Consider the following 24,901-nt stretch of genomic DNA (forward strand, 5'->3'; position numbering starts at 1 on the left):
AACAACCACTTATCCGTGAGTGAGTGAGTGAGTTACATGCTAGATTTCACTGCCAACCTTGTGGGGTTTTCTCATGTAGCGATGTGGCTGGTATACCGAGAATGGCGTGATCAAGGAAAATCCTTGATCCGATGAAAAGGGATTCTGTGGACATAAACAATTTATCATCAAAAGGAGTCAGAGGAGGATGTCAGGAATTGTTCTGACAAACAGGCGCTGCACAGTTAGGAGCAGCCGAATACAACGCTGGTGCACCAACTAACATGTCCGAGCACACAACTCGTCATTCGCATCATGGGTGGGCTATAAAAGCAGACGACCAGCTCCAGCACCAGCAACAGAAAGGCGAGACTCCAGGGAGCAAAAGAGCACAAAAAAAATGTTTCTCTGAGCAGGGGAAACACATCTCCTGGTTAGATGAATCCAGATTTCTGTTGCCCCGTGCTGATGGAAGGTCAGAATGTGCACGCAGCATAGATCGATGATCCCTTCCTGTCAGCTGGTCAAAACATGTCAGCACCTCCATCTAATCTGGCAACTAGAAGAAGCTTCCTGTCCGCAGGGGCCGATATCCTTGCAGAATGATTTCCTTACTGTTACGTTTGTGTGAGCTAGTGAGCACCGGGCCCACACGAATGTTACTAAAGATTGATAGGGAACAGCAGGTGAACTACCACAGATTAACAGTTCTCCCTATCTTCTACTTGGGTAAGTGACACTGACCTCTCTGAGAGGGGACATCACCCCAATAAAGGGCAGCCGAGCTGTCTTTGGATCTGGGCCCTTGCTGCTCCTAGGAACCCACACACCCTGAATAGGACACATACACATGCCACCACCGACAGGGACAACTGGACAGAGTAAGAAGACATACAGAGCCAAATATGGAAGCATACGGACCGCATCACGGCTTCCGGCAATACCACACTATCCAGTCCCTACACTATCCAGCAGTCAGCGACATAACCAAAGAAAACCCAAAACGCAAACCTTTCTTGCAGCAACCAAACACAGAACCTTCTCACACCACACACAGAGAGAGAATGAGAACAGAGAAAGCTGACCGCACCCACACCTGGGAAGACAGCTTTATGTGTACTGACCTGGAGTGATTGGCTGATTGGAGGCACAGACGCACCCAGCCAGCACAATTCCCCTCACCTTAGCAGGAGAACTCTAGAGCACCTGTAGAACCACAGGTCTCAGGAGACAGACGGAACACTCACCTAGTGGAATCTACCCCACAACAAATTGCTGCAGTTCGAAAGGCCAAAGGAGGTCCAACACGCTACTAGATGTGATCTCTACTAAAGAGGCCATTCAGTGCATGTGAGGGTCATTTGTTTCCATTTTTATTGCCATTGCAGCAACCTCTCTGTGCCGCCCCGATGGGTACAATATCCTCACATAAGGTGAATGGTCTCTTTTGGAGGCTCTTATTTTCCCTGTGGATATTGTCCTTCTTCTGTGTTCTCCGTTCCCTCTGGACGTATTGTCCTTCCTCAGCAGGGCTCATCGCCAGTGCTAAATTTACATTAAATGTGATATTTGGCCGCTGTCCCCCTCCTACTGATTAGCAACAGACGGAGAGCTCGGCTTTGCTTTAGCTCCACGTGGGCTTTATTTAATGCTCAGGACGGCTTGAGCCTGTAAAGTACCTGACTGAGCCGTCCTGAGCTTTGTGAGCCACTGATCACAGTAGCCGGCGGCCTCGTGTAAATCCCGCTTTCACGCTGGGTTTGATGAGGGGTGAGGGGGTGTTCGCTGCTGAACACCATGTTCTGGGATGTTATTTCTGGAGGCTACAAGCTATTCTGGAGCTGTGCTGACTGCGGGATTTAAAACCTCTTTAAAGGAATATCACCATCACACCATCATCATCATCTTCATTTGGATATCTATTACCTTTCTTACTACTTAAACCATAACAAATAAATGACAATGTAGAACCTAATCCAGAAGCGTCTATACATTTGTAATCAGTTTTTCATTGATCCAATGCATCTAAAAGAAATGAAGTAGTTTCCCAAAGTCTTCATTTACCCATTACGAACCAAGTGCCATAAATATACAGCGGGCTTTAATCTTGGCTGATAGTAAATATACAGCGTGGTATTAGAGCTCCTGCAGTCTAGCAATAGCAGCTTGAGTCTCGGCTTTCAGACACAGTTGAAGAGCCGAAGGAGAAGACAGAAGCAGTTTTTAACCACTTCTACCTTCTCTTTTACAGGCTACATAGTGCTCAGTGAGTGCTATGTAGAGAATGAAGAAAGTGGCACTGACATATCCTGAATAGGACCTGGTGATCATGTGATCACCAGTGACCTCTGGTATATCAGAGCTGCAGGGTCTTAGCAGACCCCTGACCAGCTCTGACAGTGAGTACTCTCTATAGAGAGAGAACAACCCACCGCCGACACTAATTTAAACTATCGCCATATTTGCCCTGTAATCTGAGATTATACAAATGATATATCAAAATGTCCAAAACAAAATAGTGAAGCAATTCCTCTACTTTATTTTAACATAAATATAACTTTTTTCTTCTTTACTTTTTGTATACTTTATCCTTAATAAAAAAAATCCAGTGAAAAAAGGTATTAAGAATCGCTCTAAATGTAGAGAAAAAAATAATGCAGCAAAAATAATTTTGGAAGGGCAAGAAAAACAAAAATAGGGCCATAAAATCACTACATAGATAAAACAGCTAAACAGTATCTGGTCCTCCAGGACTGAAACTCTCTGGTCTTTAGGCCACTTTCACAGGGGCAACAGCAATATCGCTACAAGAAGATCGCAGCGATATCGCATCTGTGCTCTGTGTGAGATTGCTGTCTCTTCTAGCGCGGATATCGCGATTTTTGGGGCTTCAAATATAATGAATGGCTGTGATTGGTTCAGCAAGCACTGGCTCTGATTGGTTTTTTAGAGCCGCAGCTCAGCTAATCACAGCCAGCGCTTCCTGGGGGCGGGGATTTTGAAACTCCAAACCAGGAAAGGAAAACTTCAAGCAAGTCTGCCGTAGCTTCAGGGAGACAGCACCTGTTAGGTGATGCATTCTTTTTTTTTTTTGCAGCCAGGGCTTATTTTAGGGTTTTTACAGTAGGATTTCCTACTATAAAAGTTGCATTGCACCGTACGAAAAATACATTTTCGTGCGTTGCAACACATTGGAAGGCTCCATAGGGAAACATGGGCTACAAAACCTCGCAAATCACGGCAATATTTAGCAACACATGATTTTTCTCTCTTGCAATGTAGCAGGCTACAAAACATCAGTAATGTGAAGGAACCCATTGGAAAGCACGGCCTTCACATACATGTGATTTGCAGAACTGTCGCATTGTGAGAAAATCGCACAATTTTCTCGCTCATGTGAAACCGGCCTTAAGGAGTTTGTAATATTGTTTTGTGCTTGCAGTTTCAATTAAGATCTAGGTGTTATCATGGTTACAGACTACAGATAAACCCGGTGTAGTCTGATCCTGCTGTCATGTGTTCCCTTTTTACATGTACTGTCTGTACAGGAAGATGGGTAGAGGGAATGGAGTAACACGTGACTGCAGGATAAGACTACACAAGGTTTGTTTGTAGTCTGTAGCCATAGAGACACATAGGTTCGCAGAGAAGCTGTATATATAAAATGATACATTTTTTGTTGTTAAATCAAGACTATTTGCGAAGTTGCGTAGTTTTTTGTTTTTTTTTATTAAAGATGCAGCGCAGCATTGAAAGGATTGCAAAAGTCTACATATGTAAGGGGTTCATCCACAAGGTTTAAAAAGTTGCAATGGAGAGTGACTGTAAAGTGTGACAAAAGTTGCACCAAAATTGCTGCGTGTGCCAAAATTTGCACCAAACATTGGTGCAGCAGGACTGAGCATGTGCAATTAACATTTGCTGACTGGCTGAAGCTCTCACATAAAAAGAAACATTTCTTGATGCACAGTTGGATAGCACAGGGACTAAACGTTGAGCTGGAGAGAGAAAAGCAGAACTGATGTGGCACAGGACTAAGACTGAGAAAGCCAGAGGCAGTCTTGCTGAGAACATTGAGGAGCAGAATTGATCAGCATCAACCAGGAGACTAGAGCGGATCACTCCCGCCCCCCCAAGTTCTGCTGTTGCATCTTCGGGGTCAGTAGAAGTTGCAACTCCCACACAACAAATTGTAAGTGAGGCTAGCCTCATCACAGATGCTAGGTGTGCACACAGGTAGAGGCACAAACAGATAGTGAACAGGCCTGTTGCAGAAAACAGAAGTAGCCTGAGGAAAGTATACTATTTAACAAACTTTTGTTGCTTAAGCTTTCAATTTACGGACTTAAAGGGGTTGTCCCGCGCCGAAACGGTTTTTTTTTTTTTTTCAACCCCCCCCCCCCCCGGTCGGCGCGAGACAACCCCGATGCAGGGAGGTAAAGGAAGCTTACCGGAGCGCTTACCTTAATCCCCGCGCTCCGGTGACTTCAATACTTACCGCTGAAGATGGCCGCCGGGATCCTCTGTCTTCGTGGACCGCAGCTCTTCTGTGCGGTCCATTGCCGATTCCAGCCTCCTGATTGGCTGGAATCGGCACGTGACGGGGCGGAGCTACACGGAGCCGGCATCCTGCACGAGCGGCTCCATAGAAGATTGCAGAAGACCCGGACTGCGCAAGCGCGGCTAATTTGGCCATCGGAGGGCGAAAATTAGTCGGCACCATGGAGACGAGGACGCCAGCAACGGAGCAGGTAAGTAAAAAACTTTTTATAACTTCTGTATGGCTCATAATTAATGCACAATGTACATTACAAAGTGCATTATTATGGCCATACAGAAGTGTATAGACCCACTTGCTGCCGCGGGACAACCCCTTTAAATAGTTGTCCAGTGGGAAATGCATCAGCTAGTAGGGATATTACAAATGGGTTCTACATGCTATATTTTTTAGAGAGTGTATTACCATTTGTTGAGTATTAATGAGTTTGCTTAGGAGGCATGTCATAAACTGAAGGTACATGGATGGTGTGGTGCCTTTTCTAAAATCTCTGAACAATCCCTTTAAGTGCCCATAGTTGTTCCATTTTATCAATTAAAGAAGTTTTTTTTTTCAGCATAAGCTATGGCTCCTGTATTCCCCATGCTTTACACTGCAGCTTTGCCTATTCCGATTGGCTGCTTTATATACGTACACACTCAGCTGGAAGTCAGTTCGATCATAAAATGATGAGAATGAGCCTCAACGGATGCAGAGTGGGGAATACTTTCATTCTTTAATATGAGGCATCTCATTCATTGCTCTGCTTGGCCATCATGATTGGTCTACGTAGTAGCCCCTCCCGCATTGCTTCATTCTTGATGTAATCCCTTATCTATAGACATATCAGTATTGGGTTGTCCCCTTTATACTCTACCTTGGGGACTTTTGAGAGCGACAGGATAATTCATTGACCGTGGTGCATTTCCATAATGCATTCAGCTCATTCCCAGGCAGCTCCGCTCTACGTAACGCATCTCGGCTTTGTATGCAGGAATTCAGGGCAGTGTAACCAGATCCCCGCGAACAATCATCCCGGCTATTGTGTAATCCTGGTCACATGATGCTCGGTGGGTGCGCAGATCCAGTGGGAAAATGGTGACAAAAGCCTCACTGTGCAAACACGTAACAAACGGACCTCGGCAATGTCCATTAACCCGATGACTGCAGGATCCTTACAAGTCTGAAACCTAAACCTGACCCTACCAGGTGGATCTGTTGGCAGGTCTGAGACAGGACTGTAGTCATACGTATGGGAAAACTAAGACTATAGAGACTATCAAGGAAATGTCTGGCTAACAAAAAATCCAAATACCCTGTTAGTTCCCCAATCTGGACCCTCAACAATCAGCCAGAGAGGAGAACAGTTACAAAAGAGAGTTTTTCTCTCTGGAGGACCCGACTCATCAATGCATTACATGGACAATCTATTAATTTTACCCACTGAGAGGGTTCGATGGGGACCGCCCACTTGGCACATTGATAGCGCCGTGATGCCAGAGCTATGAAGAGCCCATTTTGGTGAAGGGAAGTTAATATGTAAAAAAAACAGGGATAGAGTCAGTGGGGCCGCGATTGCAGAATATACAGCCAGCCCTGCTGGTTCCATCAAGTGACAAGACCTCTTTAAAGGAGTTGTACCAGAAGTTATCCCCTTTCCACAGGATTGTGGATAATTTGATGATTGGTGGGGGTCTCACCACTGAGACCTCCACAATCATTATAACGGGACTCCCGTGTCCCACCTGTCTGAAACTGTGGGGGTTGTCTCCCCCCCCCCCCCCCCCCCCTGCACTGGCCAAGCATGCAAAGTCAGCACTCCATTCATTTCAATGGGCTGATGGAAATAGCCAAGTGGCACCCGCTTGGATAGCTTCGCAATCCCACTGAAAGTTAATGGAACGCTAGTGCTCAACTAGCACTCAACTAGCACTCCGTTCAGTCTCCTCCTGTGGGGGATGCAGTGACCCTGCAGTGGAGGAGAACAGGGAACATGAGACCACTGTTCTTGAGCAAGTTATCCCTTATCTTGTGGATAGAGGATTGTTTACAATTGTGGTGCAACCCTGTCAACTCATTGAGGTTACAGCAGAATTATGACTGCAGCTCTGGAGTATAATACAGGATGTAACTCAGGATCAGTACAGGATAAGTAATGTATGTACACAGTGACTCCACCAGGAGAATAGTGAGTGCAGCTCTGGAGTATAATACAGGATGTAACTCAGCATCAGTACAGGATGAGTAATGTATGTACACAGTGACTCCACCAGCAGAATAGTGAGCGCAGCTCTGGAGTATAATACAGGATGGAACTCAGGATCAGTACAGGATAAGTAATGTATGTACACAGTGACTCCACCAGCAGAATAGTGAGCGCAGCTCTGGAGTATAATACAGGATGGAACTCAGGATCAGTACAGGATAAGTAATGTATGTACACAGTGACTCCACCAGCAGAATAGTGAGCGCAGCTCTGGAGTATAATACAGGATGGAACTCAGGATCAGTACAGGATAAGTAATGTATGTACACAGTGACTCTACCAGCAGAATAGTGAGTGCAGCTCTGGAGTATAATATAGGATGTAACTCAGGATCAGTACGGGATAAGTAATGTATGTACACAGTGACTCCACCAGCAGAATAGTGAGTGCAGCTCTGGGGTATAATACAGGATGTAACTCAGGATCAGTACAGGATAAGTAATGTAATGTATACAGTGACTCCACCAGCAGAATAGTGAGTGCAGCTCTGCAGTATAATACAGGATGTAACTCAGGATTAGTACAGGACAAGTAATGTATGTACACAGTGACTCCACAGCAGAATAGTGAGTGCAGCTCTGGGGTATAATACAAGATGTAACTCAGGATCAGTACAGGATAAGTAATGTATGTACACAGTGACTCTACCAGCAGAATAGTGAGTGCAGCTCTGGAGTATAATACAGGATGTAACTCAGGGTCAGTACAGGATAAGTAATGTATGTACACTGTGACTCCACCAGCAGAATAGTGAGTGCAGCTCTGGAGTATAATACAGGATGTAACTCAGGGTCAGTACAGGATAAGTAATGTATGTACACTGTGACCCCACCAGCAGAATAGTGAGTGCAGCTCTGGAGTATAATACAGGATGTAACTCAGGATCCATACAGGAAATTGCGGTGTGTACATAGTAACTTTTAATGTAGATTCTATATCTGTAAATTTGTTGCTTAATGGTGCTCAAAGGTAAACCCTAGGACTTTAAATAAATCTACACTCTTAGGTTGGAATGACATCAGGAATCTGCTTTGGAGCCGCCAATCCCATCGGCCTCTTTAGGAGATGGACACGCATCATTCACCTGCCTCTCTGTCCTCGTTCCTGCCTATATACAGTAGATCGGATGTCTTATACGACTCTGGAAATAAATAGTGGCGTCAGCATGTGAACTAAACAGGAAATAGAGGTGTATTTTGGGACTTTTAGAAGACAGTCAGAGAAGATACTGTAACATCAGTCTACTGGAACTCCAATGAGACACTAAATAAAACTGGCCTGTAATAGAGCTGCTACAGCAGCCGTAACATAACCACTAGCTGTACCCCTGTTCTAAGGACAGGCCCAATTTTGGACCAAACTTTCCATGTGGCCATTGCTATCTCTAGTATAGTTAATGTAGAGTTACAAAGAAGGGAAGCGATGTAGAGGTACATAGCCTTGGAAGCGATGTAGGTCATGGAGGGAAAGAGGGAGATCTTCAGATTCTTAAATGATCCACTGCGGTGGAGAGCAGCATGTGGAGAAAAGGTAACCCCCCTCCCCCATATGTGTAATATGGGGGTCAGAAGCAGTTAGAGTGTCGCCCAATGCGCTCAGACTGGAAATCCCAGAGAAGAAAAGAAGGTACTCACTTGAAAAGTGGGAGAGAAGACCGGGATGAGGATAACCCAGGTGTGACTTCACCCTAGTGGTCCCAGGTTGTCGTATACAAACAAGTACCAACACCTACAGGAGTATAATATTCCAGTTTTTTTTAGGACAAAATCGGTATAAGCCCAGTACCTAGGGATTGTAGCACTGAACAAGCCCACAACTCAACTCCAAGCCTGTGCTTGATAAGGGAGCTCATTTACGCTCCGAAACGCGTTGCACCAGACCTTACGTCAGTTCCAGATACTGGGCTTATACTGATTGTATCCTCAATAAACTGGAATATTATACTCCAGCGGACGTTGGTACTTGTTTGTATACGACGACCTGGGACCACTAGGGTGGAGTCACGCCTGGCTTATCCTCAGCCCGGTGTTCTCTCCCCCGTTCAGAGTGAGAGCCTTCTTTTCCTCTCTGAGCTTTCCAGTCTGAGCGCATTGGACCACACTCTAACTCTAATATAGTTAAAGCATTTTACTCCATTAAGTGTTCCTAAAATGTAGTGAAATACCCCAAAGCTGTTTGAGTTTGAACACAGTTGCTAACAGTTTCCAGAAACCACCAGCAGAATTGAGCTAATCTTTTACATTGGAGCTTTACCAGGTGACCCTCTTCAACAAAACTTATTTTCTGTTCACAAGTCACAGAGCCCTAAGGAGAAAAGTATAAAAAAAACTTGGATAAATGAGTCTCACTTGGTGCAATTCCTAAGCTCCGCCTACTGTTGCAGACATGTTTGTCTCAAAATGCGCATTTATTAAGGTATTTACAGCAGAAATCTGATGAATACACCGATACATCTGCTCCAGTATGATTGTGCCATCTAAAAATATCCGTACTTTTCTTGCCACTTGCCCACGGGGTAATTACCACACAGTAAATTAGCAATTAAAACCCTTGTCAGTACAATTTGGCATCATTTATCAGTGTCACCCTGTACTGTAATCATCCATAATCTGCCAGGCGGGCCCCTCCAGCTATTCTAACATCTGCACTTATCGCACTCTAGAGTCATTCCTCCTCCGTAACTGAGTTACTTCACATGAAAAGGATAAAAAGCCAAAAGAAGTCGTCACATCTCCCGAGCGGCTACAAATCCTCCGCAGATAGATCATCTCATTTTAGCAATTACAGAATAGTACAGGCTGCTCAATCCATCTTTCCTAAATTTGGCTTTTCTTAAAAGGCTATTCTGTTTTCAGCAAATAAAAGTTGTGTAATGAAAAGTTGTTCAATGCTCCAGTATATTAGTAGTATCTATTCTCCCCCATTTGTAAGATCGCCCCTCACTGTTATTCAGTAGGAACCTTCATTTGCTTTTAAGTTGCTAGTCCCTTCATTATGGGAAAAGGATGGTAACTTACTCCATACAGGACTCGATAGCCACGCCCTCCTATTCAGCAAAGGAACCCCCCTCTTATTCAGGAAAGGATAGCTGCTCCTTTTTGTTCAGGAAAGGATAGCCACTCCCTCTTGTCCTGGAAAGGATAGCCACTATCGTCTCAGAAAGCATAGCCAATCCCTTCTATTGCGGGAAGGTTAACCCCTCCATCCAATATTAGAAATAATAGCCACACTCTCTTGTTGATGCACTGTAACCGCTCCCTCTTGTTTAGCCACTCCTATTCAAGCAAGGATAGCCTCTACTTCCAGTATGGGAAATAGCCACGCCCCCTTAAGGGAAGGATAGCCACACCCTCTAGGCCAGGGAAGGATAGCTGCTCCATCCAGCATCACAGTTAATAGCCTCTAGGTCAGGGAAGGATAGCTACTCCATTCAGCATCAGAGTTAATAGCCTCTAGGTCAGGGAAGGATAGCTGTTCTACGGAGGTCAGTCAAACCTTCATATTTTAGGGCTCACTCACACAGGCTTATGTGTCCAGTGTATAATGTGTAAAATACTCAGTACACAGCAAATACGCATGTACATTTATAGCCAATAATGGTGTGAGTTACGCGCCAAAATGAGCCTTGCTGCATTTTTTCACGTATAAAACATGTATGAAAAAAACGCAGGTATGAGTTGTCCAATAGAAATCAATGAGCTTACAGCACTGCATATTACACAGGCGTGGTGTAGTTAAAGGCACAGGGGCCCCCGGATGCAAAACTGCAGCCTAGGGGCCCTTCCACAACTTTCCTCTGCATTGTTGGGTCGCTTAATAAGCCCAGCGAAGCAACGCTAGCAGTCGGGGACATTGCTAGAATCTTAAAAGAGGCTAAATGTAGGAGGCCCCAATGCAAAATCTGCAACATGGCCCCCTAACTATCCATGTGTCATTCATAATACTGGTGGTTTCTTATATGATAGAAGGGCCTTAAGGCTCCAGGGCCCGGTAGCAACTGCTACCTCTGCATCTCCTATGGCTATGCCCCCGCCGGGTGACATACACCCCGTGTGAGTGAGTCCTTAGACAAGGATAGCCACATTCTGGAGGCCAAGGAAGGATAACTACTCCCTCCTGCTCAGGGAAGGATAACCCCTCCTGTTGGGGCCAAGATAGCAGCTTCCTCCTGTAGAGGAGAAAGTAGCTAATCCACTTTGTGAAGGGTAATCCATCCACTCCCTGCTATTAGGGCATCGCACTCACTAAATCTGTCAAATTAAACAACATTTTATCATTTTACTACTTTTAAGCCATTCGTGTTTAGTCAGACTTTGGAAATTCCATCTCTTTTTACGTTTATCTCTTCCCATTTAAGAGCAGAAAAAACACGTGGGCCGCCGATTTCAGATTTGGCGTCCCCAATTTTTCAGAGACGACAAAGATACAGCTGTCGGAAACAAGTCCAGTCATCTGGAGCGCTCATCTGTGCAGATGTTACTGGGCTGTTTATAGAGTCAATGGGACTGAGCGAGATGTGAGGAATCTCGGATATTGCCATGAGAATGTCTCTGCAACTTGGCTCCAACACACATGATTTTCTAGAGATTCTTCACTGCTCTGATTTCTATCCCAGCTGCTTCTGTGTGCAGGAGGGAGCCCTGTTCCCATAAGAAGTAATGACGGGAGGGGTTCTTTACAGTAACAGAATGTGTAGTGTTGACGGCAGTGATGGTAATGTCAGTAACAGAATCAGGGTGGACATTTGTTTTTTTAACCTGTCACATGTAACAGAGCTGAGTTTGTCAGTGTTGCAGAGGTGAGCTTGTCTATTTCACAGAAATGAGTTTGTCAGTGTACCTAAACTGAATCTGTTAGATGCTGCAGAGCTAAGTCAGTCAGATACAGCGATTCTGTGAAGGGGCAAATCCACCCTAGACCGTATTCCCAGCGCTGAGAGCGAGTTGCACCTGAACTTCTTGGGCGCAACTCGCTCTCAGCACACAATCACCCCATCTATGCGCTGTGCAGGACAGCGCACATTACATGCTCCATTTTCATGCAAGACTCACACAAAAATAGGACATGCAGCGATTTTTGTAACCTGAACCATCGGTCCAAGTGAAAAATCGCTCATGAATTAATCCAAATGAATGGGTTCATTCTCTGTGCGTAGTTCTGTCTGTCTCGGACATTGATGGAACTCGCATGAGCATATCAGATGTGTGAACATGGCCTTAATCATGTACTTTTCCTTCCCCACACAGTGAGGCAAGCCCACAGTGGACAGAAACCTCCCATGGAGCTAAAGGGCTTCTGTCACTTCAGCATTTCTACATAAATTTGCCATTTAGGATTTTGGGAAAGCTGGGAGGCGCCCCCATCAGATGCTATTTTGGAGGTTATTTTAGTTATTATGCCTGGTTCTGGGAAAGTTGGGTAAGAACTAACCTAACAACTCTGATCACAGGATCACCTCAAAGTTTTTCTAGAGTTTTTAATGACAGACCTGCCTTATTTTACACATAATGGCCACTTTATTATAGCCCCTGGATCTCTCAAATTGGAGCTTCTTTGTATGGAAATGAGACCCCTCACCCCAGAGTATAGGGCCTCCTTCACATAGGTGACAGCAATATCGTTGCGACAGAATCACAGCGATATCACAGCAGTATTCAGACAAGCAGGGTCAGCACCATTGTGTCTAAGAGAAACAAAAAGACGAGTCTCCAGTGGGATAAAGAGTGCAAAAATTGTATCACTGAGCAGCGGAAAAACATCACCTGCTCAGTTGGATCCAAATTTCCGCTGCACCGTGCTGATGGGAGGTCAGAATTTGGCGCAAGCAGCATGCATCGATGACCCCTACGTTCAGGCAGGTGGTCTAATGGTGCGGGTATGGTTTTCTTGGCACACCCTGGGTCCATTGATACCCCTGGATGGATATTGTTGCATTTTCTCACGGCAATATGGCAACTTTGTGGCACTCATTTGCTTGGATTTTTTGGTGGGAGGGGGGGGGGGGGGGGGGAGGGCTTGAAATATAAGCCTGAAAATAAGCCCTGGCTCATTAAAAGAAAAAAACATTACCTAACAGGCGCTGTCTGCTCCTCCGCACTTGTCATGTGATTTTAGGCCACTTTCACATGGACGACAAAATTGGATGATTGTCTTGTGATTTGACAGCGCTGCAAATCACATGTATGCAAAGGCCATGCTTTCCAATGGGTTTCTTCACCTTAGCTATGTTTTGTAGGCTGCTTTATTGCGAAAACAAAAATTGCCAATGTGATGGCTGTGATTGGTTCATCGAGCGCTGCAGTGACTGGCTAAGGTGTGACACTCGGGAACCAATCAGAGACAGTGCTTCCTGGAGGCTGGATTGTTGAACCCCCTGACCAGGAAGTGATGTCTAAAGACTACAAACAAGTGCTGGAGCTTCAGGAGAAGTGCGGCGTAGCAGCCAGCGCCTGTTATGTAAAGTATTGGTTTTTTTTAAATGCAGCTAGGGCTTATTTTAGGGACATACAGTAGGACTTCCTACTGTAAAACTTGCATCACACTGCATGAAAAACATGTTTTTGCGCGATGCAACACAAAAAAAGGCTCCGTAGGGAAACCTGGGCTACAAAGTATCGCAAATTGCGGCTACATAGAGCATGACGCAATTTTTTCTTCTCGCAATAAAGCAGCCTACAAAACATAGCTAAGGTGAAGAAACCCATTGGAAAGCATGGCCTTCGCATAAATACGATTTGCAGCGCTGTCGCATCACAAGGAAATCACGCAATATTGTCACCCATCTGAAAGTGGCCAAAATCACATGACAAGTTTTCCATGGGTCAGTTTCTGTGTGAATCCATATTAGATGGGAAAATCCAGTGAACTAAGCGATTTGCAATGAGGTCTGGTCATCGGTGCTAGACTAGCCGGGATGTCACTGCCAACCGCGTGGGGTTTTCTCATGTAATGGTGTGTGGAGAGTATACTGAGAATAGTGTGATCGACGAAAAACATCCAGTGAAAGGGGATCTTGTGGACTGAAACAAATCATTGTCAAAAGGGGTCAGAAGAGGATGTCAGGAATCGTTCTGACTAATAGGTATTGCAAAGTCAGGAGCAGCTGAATACAACACTGGTGCTCCAACTAATGTGTCTGAACGCACCACTCATCCCTTAGCACAGATAGGCTAGGATATAACAGCAGACAACCAGGGTCAGCGCCATTGTGTCTGAGAGAAACAAGAAGACGAGTCTCCAGTGGGAAAAAGAGTGCAAAAATTGTATCACTGAGCAGCGGAAAAACATCACCTGCTCAGTTGAATCCAGATTTCTGTTGCCCCGTGCTGATGGGAGGTCAGAATTTGGCGCAAGCAGCATGAATCGATGACCCCTTCCTTCAGGCAGGTGGAGCATGGCATTCTTAGCACATCCTGGGTCCACTGATACCTCTGGATGGATATGTATTGCTGCAGTTCTGAAGACCAAAGTGAGATCCAAAGTGCTACTATTGGGGGTCTCTAATAAAGCGACCATTCGGTGTAGATACTGGAGCAGAAGACCTCTCTATATAACCAGACAGGTTTGACATTTGGAAAGTAGAATGACAACGCTGTAAAAACAGACTAACCACTGTCAAGCTTCATGACAAATTTAAAGGGGTTTTCTGTTAATTAATTGTCATTACTGTATAAAGAAAAGATTTACAGCTTCTATAGTGTTGTATTCCTCCCCATTTCCAGGATCTCTGCTAGCTGTCTGTAATGAGCTGTACATGCCAGCAGCGCCAGTGTGCTGATATGTATCAGGCTGTGTATATAGAGGACTGAACCATTGTAACGAGCCCTCAGCTGTGAGAAGTATTAGATCTGCTTTCAGCTTCTTGAATATTTCTATTAACTGACAGCAAACAGAAACCTATAAGAGGGCGAGGAACTGAAGCACGAAGCATATTAGAAAGTTGCTGAACTTTCCCTTGGACGCTGATGAAGCTTTATTTACATAAAAGCGGAAAGCCTCCCAAGTTTGCGCGGCGATCGCTGTCCGGTTCCCACATGTCTCCGTGCTGTGCCGTCTGCGCTGATGTCATTGTTTAGTGGGGAGTCCAACCCTCAGCCGGCGCTCCGCTCATTCCTCTATCCCACTACCAGCCGGAGACTCATCCAGACACCTCCTCCTCCTCCTGGGGACTCGTCTGGATGAAAGAGCCATTATCCCGGGGTGCTGAGAGCTGACAGCCAGCAGGTGAGTGACATCCCGGGGCCGTCTATACATCGGTACTAATGGCAGTGTCCTCAGCATTCCTCTCTGCTGTTACATTGTTGCTGGTTGTCCAGGTGGAGCAGATCGTTGGGATCACTAGGATGATGTACAGATGTAGCCGTTGTTAACATGACTGACACATTGGGATCACCTGGTTTACAGCATTGTAGCTATCAGAACATGTTACAGTTGACTACATATGTACTAAAAGAACAGTATTTGTTACCTCCTCTAAATGACAAACTCAGTATAACTACATCGAAACTTGAAGGAAAAGAGTAAAACAACTCAAACTCTGGCCGTGTATGTCTTTGTGGTGCTGGGATCTGTAGTGTGTTCCCTTTGTAGCTGGTATGACATGGGTTAAATACTTAAGTGGCTTTTGTGCTGGGAGTTGTAGTCAGACATTATAGTCACCGCTGCGCTGGGATTTGTAGTCTGTCCATCTAACAGTTGGCAAACTATGGACTTTATCATCTCTATAGCTATCAGTTGTGCTGGGACTTGTAGTCTGGCCTCATCACAGTTGGTGTATTGAGTTGGCAGCATATGCTGGGACATATAGTCCAGCCACATAGCAGTTAATGTAGGCAAGTTATCCTGGGGCTTGTAGTGCAGAAACACCCCAATTATTAAATCATCAGGTCCAGTTGAGCTGGATGTGTAGTCTGTGCAAATAGCAGCTGCTTGCTTGTCTTTGTAGCTATTAGGTTGTGCTGGGACTTGTAGTGCGGTGCCAGCTGTCGAGTCGCCACTTGTTCTAGTTTCAGATGTATCTCAGGGTGAAAGTGTTGCCGATGGATGGAAGTGCTGTGATACATGGTAGGAATTGTGAGTCTTCTCCGCTGTGTAATGTGCTGCGGCCGTTAGATGTGGATGGGAGGAATGTGCTCAGCCTGTTCTAGTACATCTGCACTGCAGTATACTGTATACATAAAGGACATTGCCCCTTTAAATCAATGCATAACCTGAAATAAATGCACCCCCTCCCAACCCCCAGTTGTTCTCTTCTATCCTGTTCAGCTATTTTTGCATTATCCCTGTAGCCGATGCTAAGTGATGTATTATCACCCCGTCACCCAGCTTTCCGCAGACCCTGAATGGTCTTATAAACCCGTCCTGTTAGAGCTCCTTCGCGCTAAATATTTTTTCATGGTTTGTACATAGACTTTTCAGTAATTTGTTACAAACTAACGTCTAGTTAAAGGGTTTGTGACAGAAAAACCCCATTCGAAAGTCGAAAGAAATGCCATGAAAAAGTGGCACACGCAGCGTGTGAATCCATCCATATACAGAGGTCCGCACTCGTAGCTTTACCTGCACCTTCATCTTCCCTAGAAAAATCTCTTGGCTTGCAATTACTTGCATGTACAGAAGTAACGCAAAGGCAGGTGTATTTCCCCTCTTGTATTTGGGGGCCGCTCTCATCCCTGGGGTTGGGGTTCCTTTTTTCTGCTGTAGGTTACAGGTGACCACCATTCTGCATGCCTGCACCTGTATCACACAGCCGCACTGCTAGAGCAGAGGAGGATCTTGTGCTCAGGCTGATGGGCAGAGTTTGTTTTTTGGACTGAAATGGCACGGAACGAGAACACATTCATTGAATGGGAATATTTACATGAGTTTTTTTTTCTTTTTTTACATGGGCGAATAGTCCAATTACAAAAAAAATCAGAACAGATCTCCCTCTCATGATGTGAGCACAATCTGTTTATAACATGTAGCCATGGGAACCACAAATAAAGGAGGACCAGGCAGCAATGTTTTTATGTGTGTGAAAATTCACTAAAACACAGGAAAAAAATCAGACTAATTTTATGGGACAAAGAAAAAAACCCGCCGGCGTGTGTACAGCCTACGGCAGTATGCATGCGGGTGATAGCAACTCGCATCAGACAGCGCAGGGACACCGCATATTACATGTCCTGGATTTTCCCTGCTCCATCCTCTTGTGAGCTAAGTGGTGGCAGGTTATGTGACCGCCGCTTATCCCCTTACTTTGTTCTTGGACTCTGGGGTGATAGATGGCTGATTAGGGTCATATCTCTCTTCACATCAGTAATGGATATCAGGCAGGGTTTTTTGTGAATGGGCATCATTGCCCATCCTCTGTACATGGCTTACCTACATGCCAGCAGGGTGTAGAGATGGCCGCAGAGGATCTGCACTCGGAGTTTGCGTGTGTGCTGTGAACATGCTGGCGATGTGTTTGCATTCTTAAGCTGAAAGCATTTAACAGAAATCATCCAGCTGAATGCGGTGTTATTGTTACGGCGGATTAGGGCGTAATGCTATCTATCTGTCTCTTTATGCAAGAGATGGGCACGATCCTCATCAGGGAGGAATGACGGAGGGGTGGAATACTGAATAAAGGCCCTGGGTCGTCGTGTCCTCAGACTAAGAATCCCCATTCCAGTTTTCCTACTGCTCTGCCTATGTGAGTGTCAGTCTTAACTGTTCTTCTGGCATTCTATTTGTACTCCAGAAAGCATCAGACTTCTAGGTCCTATAAGAGATGAAGACTCAAGCTTCTCATAGGAAAAAAATGCAAGTCTCTCACCCCAGCTATTGGGCGTCTATAGCACTGGTGACCTGTTATATAGAAGGATCTCGTTGCTGATGCCATCTAGGCCCGTCCTATGACCCCACCAATCAGTGTGTTCTTTTAATGTGTGAGTTCTATACATCTCGGAATTGGATGGGACTTACATGGGACCATTGCCCGTGTGAGTACAGGCTCATACTACATGGATGGTGGCAGGATCCATGTGTAACTGTGTGACCGGTGGCATCGCCCCTTAAGCCATTTTGGTTGTGCAGGAATGAGGTGGTCTCAGGAGGTCTCCATCCTTCCCGCATCCCCAGTAATATACGGAGACATGTCTTGGAGCAGCTGCTGTCCCGCTCTTGACTTCTCCTTCACTTAGTCAATGCCTCCTTCCTATTGATCCAGTCCAGGAGAAGCGCGAGACAAGGTGGCAGCAGCTCCTCAGCCCACAGCGCCATCATTTATAGGGGTTCACTTACTTACAGCTATCTAACCTTTTGACTTTTATGTAGCTGCAAACAATTGTTCAAGTCATTAGAAATTTGAAAGTGTTTAGTCTTCTTGGAAAACTGTGTGACAACCAATAAATCTGCCATCACCCAGCTTTCCCATATTCCTGAAAGAAAAATCCATTCAGATAAAGGGGTGGGGAGTATGGAAAAGCTGGGTCACCATTGTGGCAGCCATATTAGTTGTCACTAGCTCTCCCCAGAGCAGATGGAACAGAGAACTTGTATGAAGGTTAGACAGGGAATAACCCCAGTGCCGTGTCCTGTTCTTCTGAGTCTAGCGCTTGGGTAAATAGAGATAGGGCAGAGAGTTGTGCCAGTGTTGTTATCCAGTGTTGTGCAACCGTTGTGAGAAATACCAGACGGACTCCTAAAATAGCGGTCTGTGTTTTCATAGCTCCTACCACCCTCGGAGTACAGCATGTGATATATACAGGCCAGCCTAAGCTATATGAGACCCGTATGGTTACACAGAGCACTGGCCACCAGCTTGTAGTAGGGGGACACCAGGCGGATGAAGGCTGGGAACGATCTCCACCCTTAGGTCTGTCCGGCCAGATAATCTTCTTCCTCTGTAAGGCAGTGTATTGTGGAGCAACAAGAATCTTTATCCTCCTGATTCTGTCTCTTCCCCTCTGATGTCCCAAGTTGCTGTTGTCAGCCCATTGGCGCTCACTGAACACAATCATTTGGTACTGTTACTGTATTTATGTCATTACCTTGGTTCTGGTTCCGTATTTATGTTATGAGCTTGGTTCTGGTACTGTATTTATTCACTGAGCTGTCTGGTGTGGATTTACTGTTTTCTGCACAAGCCGAATACATACAGACTGCCTATCAGTGCAATATACTGTATATTGTTTTTCTTACAATGTATTGAGTGAGGGGGTGCCAAAAAAATTCTGCACAGGGCACTATCTAGCCTAAGGCCAGAACCGCTTTATATAAACAGGGAATATATATTTCTCAACAAGTCTATTAGGAATGATAAGTTGTTACAGCCCCGCCTCCTGCCCAGAGCTACTGAATGGACCATATGTAGGTTCCTGTCTTAGCGCCCAACTTCTGGGCATGAAGGTTCACTTGACAATCGGGCCACGTAAAAGGGACAAAGTTCAAATGATGAACAAGTGAACTGTCTTTAGTTGATCGTTGATTTTCTGTGAGCATAAGGGGAGCTTGCTGTATACAGGTATATACATTCACCACTAGGGGGAGTGTAGTACATACAGAGATAGTCAGCACTAGGGTGAACTCACTGTATACAGATGTATACAGCTACCACTCAAGAAATTACTACATATACATATCACTCAATAATAACCCAGTATACAATAAGCTCCTGAGCTCCCCCTACTGGCGACTGCACATCGGTAGAATTTTCTCATTTATTTGCAAATCTGTGAACCTTTGTATTTCTACTTTACCCGAACCGGTGATATACGCACTAGAGATGAGCGAGCGTACTCGCTAAGGGCAAATACTTGAGCAAGTATTGCTTTTGCGAATACCTGCCCACTCGTCTCAAAAGATTCGGGTGCCGGCGGGGGGCTGGGAGAGGCGAGGGAGAGCGGGGAGGAACGGGGGGGGGGGGGGATCTCTCTCTTGCTCCCCCCTGCTCACTCCCGCAACTCGCCGCTCACCCCCGCCGGCACCCGAATCTTTTGAGACAAGCGGGCAGGTACTCGCAAGAGGCAAAACTCGCTCGAGTATTTGCCCTTAGCGAGTACGCTCGTTCATCACTAATACACACACGTCCATGTGGCCTCCTGAGTGTTCTGGATGGTTGCGTTGATTTCCAATGTTCACCGTGGATCATTATATACCAGGCAGTACATGTAATGTCCCCATCCAATAGTCTGGAATGTGAGCGTTCCAGTCTATTGGATGCCGGGTAACTGGAATGTGCTTGCCTCTGACAATGGTAGGATGAGGAGAACAGATCCCAGAGGTCCTGGTTCTGCAGTGGGGGCGAGTGCTGGTGTGCCAGTAGTATCTCATGCTGCTCTTCGCAGTATTAGACTCTCCCATCTTCTCTTGTACCCTGGGGGGATGGGATTATTTGGTGCTTCTGTTGGTTGAGTCATCTCGCGCCCGCTGACAAATCCTCTCATACTTCTGAAATGTGTACATGACGGTGTTGGCACCGTGAGGTCATTTGGGAGGGACGTTTGATGCCATTTAGTTTTTTCACACCTCCACCCGTGAAAACATGGTGTGAATCAGTGCATGGAGAGCTTCCCGGAGGGTATAAATATATCCGCTGCTCTGCCCAAAGGAGCAGGGTGCGGTCCCGGGACTGCAAAACAACACGACATTCAGGATCCACAATGTGGAGATACATTGTAATGTGTGAACGTGAGGCCGGACCAGGGTGTGAGCTCCACGTTGTGGAGCAGAGGACAGGAATCTCCAGCTGCTGCTTCCGACAGGCGCTATTTGAGGTTTGCAGTAGAGCGGTGTCCTGCCCCTGCATCTATTTTGGAGAACACAACCAAATCAAAAGCATGCAACACGTACATCTAGTAGGCAGTGGGGGCATTGCTTAGGCATGAGGCACAAGATGCTTCATGCCTCAGGGACGTTGCTGGTGAAATATTCTACAAGTAGGCACATAACTGATTAAATACGTAATATTCTTATCTGCTTGGCACTTTCAGAAGGGACCTCACAGCAGAGGATCCTTCCAGTCTGACCAACATTTCACTGACAATGATGATCTTCAGATTGAAGGTGATCAGCTGATTGTTTCTGACTAGTGAATAGTTTGCTAAAATTTGGCTCAAATTAGTATGAACCAAGCTGGAACATGATCAGTACCCCTAAAAATTGGTGTAGAACTTTGGTGGTTTTCCTTCTGTGGCTCAGTGGTTAGCACTGTTGTCTTGCAGTCCTAGGTTGAAGTCTGACAACTTCTGTATCGAGTTTGTATGTTCTCCCTGTGTTTTGATAATAATCCCCTTTACTTATATTATGCCCTGCATATTAAGCAGTGCTTTACATCACTTGATATTTTCTGTCCAGATTGGGACTCACAATCTATATTCACCTATTAGTATGTTTTTGTAGAACATACAAACTCCATGCAGATGTTGCCCAGGTTCAGATTTGAACCGAAGACCCTAGCATTTTCTAAGACCCTTTGAACCTAAGACCCCAGCAAGTCAACAGTGCTCACCACTGAGCCACCATTCAAACTCCATGCAGATGTTGGCCCTGGTTAGATTTAAACCTAAGTGCTGAAAAACAGCAGTGCCAAGCACTGAGCCACTCTTCCTCTTCTTTTCCCTGTTCTTCCTCTTCTTCTTCCCCCCCCGTTTGGGTTCATCCCAAACCAAACTTTTGGCAAAGTTTGACCCAAAACAGGGTTGGACTGCTTTGGTTCACTCAACACCATTTCTAACCAATGGATATCTGTTCAGGGTCTCCAACAACCTAGCAGACATGTCAAAAATTATTATAAATATCAACTAAGCCTTTGCACTGTGGATTACTGCTTTTTTTAGAAAATGGGTAACTCATGCTTTAGATGCCAACCTGGGCTGTAGCTAAAGAGGGTGCAGAGATATAACACTCCCATTTGAACCCTGGCGCCTAAGGTGGCCCAAAGGTCTTTCTGCCTCTTAAGGTATATTAGACATGGCACATTATAGGTAGGAGCCCTGGTGCAGATATGCTGCATTGGGGTACAGGCGCTTCAAGATACACCTCTGATGTGAATGCAGATCCCACAGAGGTGGTCGTTATTATTCTCTAGTTTAAGTGAGGTCTCATATGGTTGGTTGTCACCCACTTCTGTGGTCAACTTTTTGACATTTTACCGTAATCTATTTAAGGCCATAAACAAGCCTTGGTTTTCTGGGAGTGGTGACAGAAATGGCACTTTTATAACATTTTTACATGTATTCATATTTACCAGACGGCACCTGTGACCTCTAACATAAACAGGACAACACTGTCCATCTTTAGTTCCACAGATCGATTCGCTTTGTTGTAACCGTGCCTCTGAGAGGTTAATATCCCCAATGAGGCTGAAGCTTCACTACCTAAATGTTTCTCCTCCGGGAGATCTCCTGAGATCATAACCCAGTGCTGAGACTCTTAATCTAGTTGGCGGTGAAGGCCGAGTATCGATTACCGTATGTTTTTATACATCCTTCCAAAATTCCATTATCCGATGCATTAAGCGCATGGAGTCACAGTCTCATCGTGGTTGGATAAAGTGCTTGGATCGGGGACAGGTTCCTGTGGGATTGAAGTGATGGCGTTTAGATGAACAATTATACAAGATTTATGACTTGATGTTGGTTGTGATGGAGGGTTAATGCCTTCATGCTGCAGGGGGAGTTGATAGCAGGTCTGGAGAGGAGGTCTTAGCGGTTTCATTGAAAATACATTTTGGCTGTGGAGAGTCTCTCTGGATATCTTAAGAGCTACTGACTGTGCAGAACGGTATAGATAAAGATACTGATGTGTTGCTTATCAAGATACTTAAGTGCTAACAATTGTTTCTTCTCTTTTCTTGCAGAAGTCGGACATACTCAAGGACCTCTGGATGGAAGCTTGTATGCCAGAGTGAAAAAGAAAGACTCGACAAACGGGAGTACCAGCACGGTCAATGCCAGTGGCATCCCTCTATCTGCCGCACCCAATCATATCGAACATACCTTATCGGTGAGCAGCGATTCTGGCAATTCTACCGCTTCAACCAAGACTGATAAGACAGATGAACAAGTGGCCAATGCGGCCTCTAACCAAGGGTTGACGCCCGAGGAAAAACAAGAGCTCGAAAGGCTTCTCATTGGCTTTGGCTTGGACTCTGATGCACAGATGCACAACTTAAATCCAGGCACATCTGTTACAGGAGCGATGCTGCATGTAGTGCCAGCGCAGGTTCACGTCAACGGGACCAGCATGTCCCCACCAGCTGAAAGGGAGACAGACATCCTAGACGATGACTTACCCAACCATGATGGACATAGTGTTGGAAGTTTGGGTACATTGTCCTCTTTTGACTGTAGCCCTCATGTGAATGAGACCGGCTACCATCAATCTCCCCATATGAACTTTTCCAATGGTCCAACCACGATTAATGGCTTAGAGAAGCTACATAAGCATGGCTATCTTGGGAAGGAGACCATGATTAATGGTGGATATCCATATAACAACCAGAACATCTTAAAAAATACAACTACCCCTTATTCTCCAGATGTTGGTAGTCAGATGAGACCATCAGTCTCTGCCCAGGATAACCTATCCTCTTACCAAGTCAACCAACCAGCAATCTCCGCTTGGGGACAACCCCAACCCGACTCAGTAATGCAAAAGCACTTATACTATTACGACCCAAATGGGATGTTACGTTCTCAGTCCTTCACAAATACAGAACCAGTGAAGTACGAAGCAATTCCTCAGTTGCCTCAAGCACCAGCGAGAAGCGGAAGCAGCAGAGAAGCTGTACAAAGGGGTCTTAACTCATGGCAACAAGGTGGAAGCCGACCACCCTCCCGTCAGCAGGACTGTGCAATAGAGAATCAAATGGTGACACCAACAACACAGCCAAGCACTTTTCAGACTGTTCCTCAGAGTCATAGTATCCCTGAGTTCCCCATGACGGCCTCCCAGAAGGAGATTGAGCAGTCAATCGAAGCACTTAACATGCTAATGTTGGACCTTGATCCTTCATTCTCACAGATGCACAAGTCACAGAGTGTACCTGTTGCCCCGAAAGAGGACAGAACTATGCCAGTAACGGGGTCACTGTCTGCCCAGCCAGCACTGGGAGTCTACAGCCAGCCATCTCCACAGGTGGCATCTCAAAGGCCAAGCAATGCCTATGGGCTCTCGTCACCTGGCAATCTGTCGTCTGCTCCTGTTAGCCAGGCTCATACACCTGTGGAGCAAACTCCAAGATCTTATTCATGTGAACCCATAGGTCCCACCGACACCACTAGACCTCTGAATGAGTACAGGGAGCCGTATTCATCTGGAACCTATTCTCCTTATGGCTATAAGAACCAACAGGTTCCTTTAGTGAGAAGTTACAGCTATGGGACTAGCGGAACTCCCCCCTCATCATCTATCCCACCACTCTCTGATTTTATACAGAACAGTCCACAGCAAACTACTGTACAATCCCCAGTGTCTCCTGCAGTCACCGCACAACTCCAAGTGCAAGCCAGGGAAGCCCCAGAGGACGAGAACTACAATCTGGAAGGTCTCGTTGCCCACAGAGTTGCAGGTAAATAACAATCATCTGCTGGGTTTAGTGAAGTGTACATCTATACTGACACTAATAAAAAGAATGGTCTGACCCTCGAGACGTCACTGTATGGAGGTCAGGTGTTTTCTTAATGAGTTATAGCGCATTAATAAGTATTGCTGAGATCATCGTGTGGTATGCTCTTCTATAGTCCGTTTTTGATTACTTGAGCACAGGACCTTCTCCGGCCTCTTGATGGCGTTTTTAATCCCCGTCCTCTGGTCTTTTCACAATCTACTTTCATGGCCCATTCCACTTGTAGTAGAAACTTTCAAGAAGGAGCCCTATGGCGTTACTTAAAGCTCTGGGGCTCCAATGTAAAATTTGTATCATGGCTCCCCTCTTATCATGTGCCATTTATAATGCTAAAGTTGTCTTATGCAGTAAGACTACCCAGAAGTTAAAATATGCATCACTCCAATACAATGGATTTCAGAAGTCTACATACCCTTGCTTCACCCAAGGCAAAGATACAGATCGCTGCCCTAGCTGGGGAATAGCCAACTGCAATGTATGCACCATCTCCCAAACCATTCTACATAGCCATAAATTGTCATAT

General features: G+C 45.5%; 1 protein-coding gene across 9 annotated transcripts in view; it reads left to right on the forward strand.

Moving 5' to 3' along the window:
- The window catches only part of TNS1 (tensin 1), a 498,102-nt gene that overhangs the window by 434,001 nt on the left and 39,200 nt on the right, over window positions 1-24,901 (forward strand). For all 9 annotated transcript variants that reach the window (XM_066575541.1, XM_066575542.1, XM_066575546.1 and 6 more), the window contains one exon: window positions 22,609-24,321. In XM_066575541.1, the coding sequence (XP_066431638.1) occupies window positions 22,609-24,321 (1,713 nt within the window). The remainder of the gene's footprint in view (window positions 1-22,608; window positions 24,322-24,901) is intronic.

The sequence above is a fragment of the Eleutherodactylus coqui genome, chromosome 8 (genome assembly GCF_035609145.1).
Source record: "Eleutherodactylus coqui strain aEleCoq1 chromosome 8, aEleCoq1.hap1, whole genome shotgun sequence".
Lineage (NCBI taxonomy): Eukaryota > Metazoa > Chordata > Amphibia > Anura > Eleutherodactylidae > Eleutherodactylus > Eleutherodactylus coqui.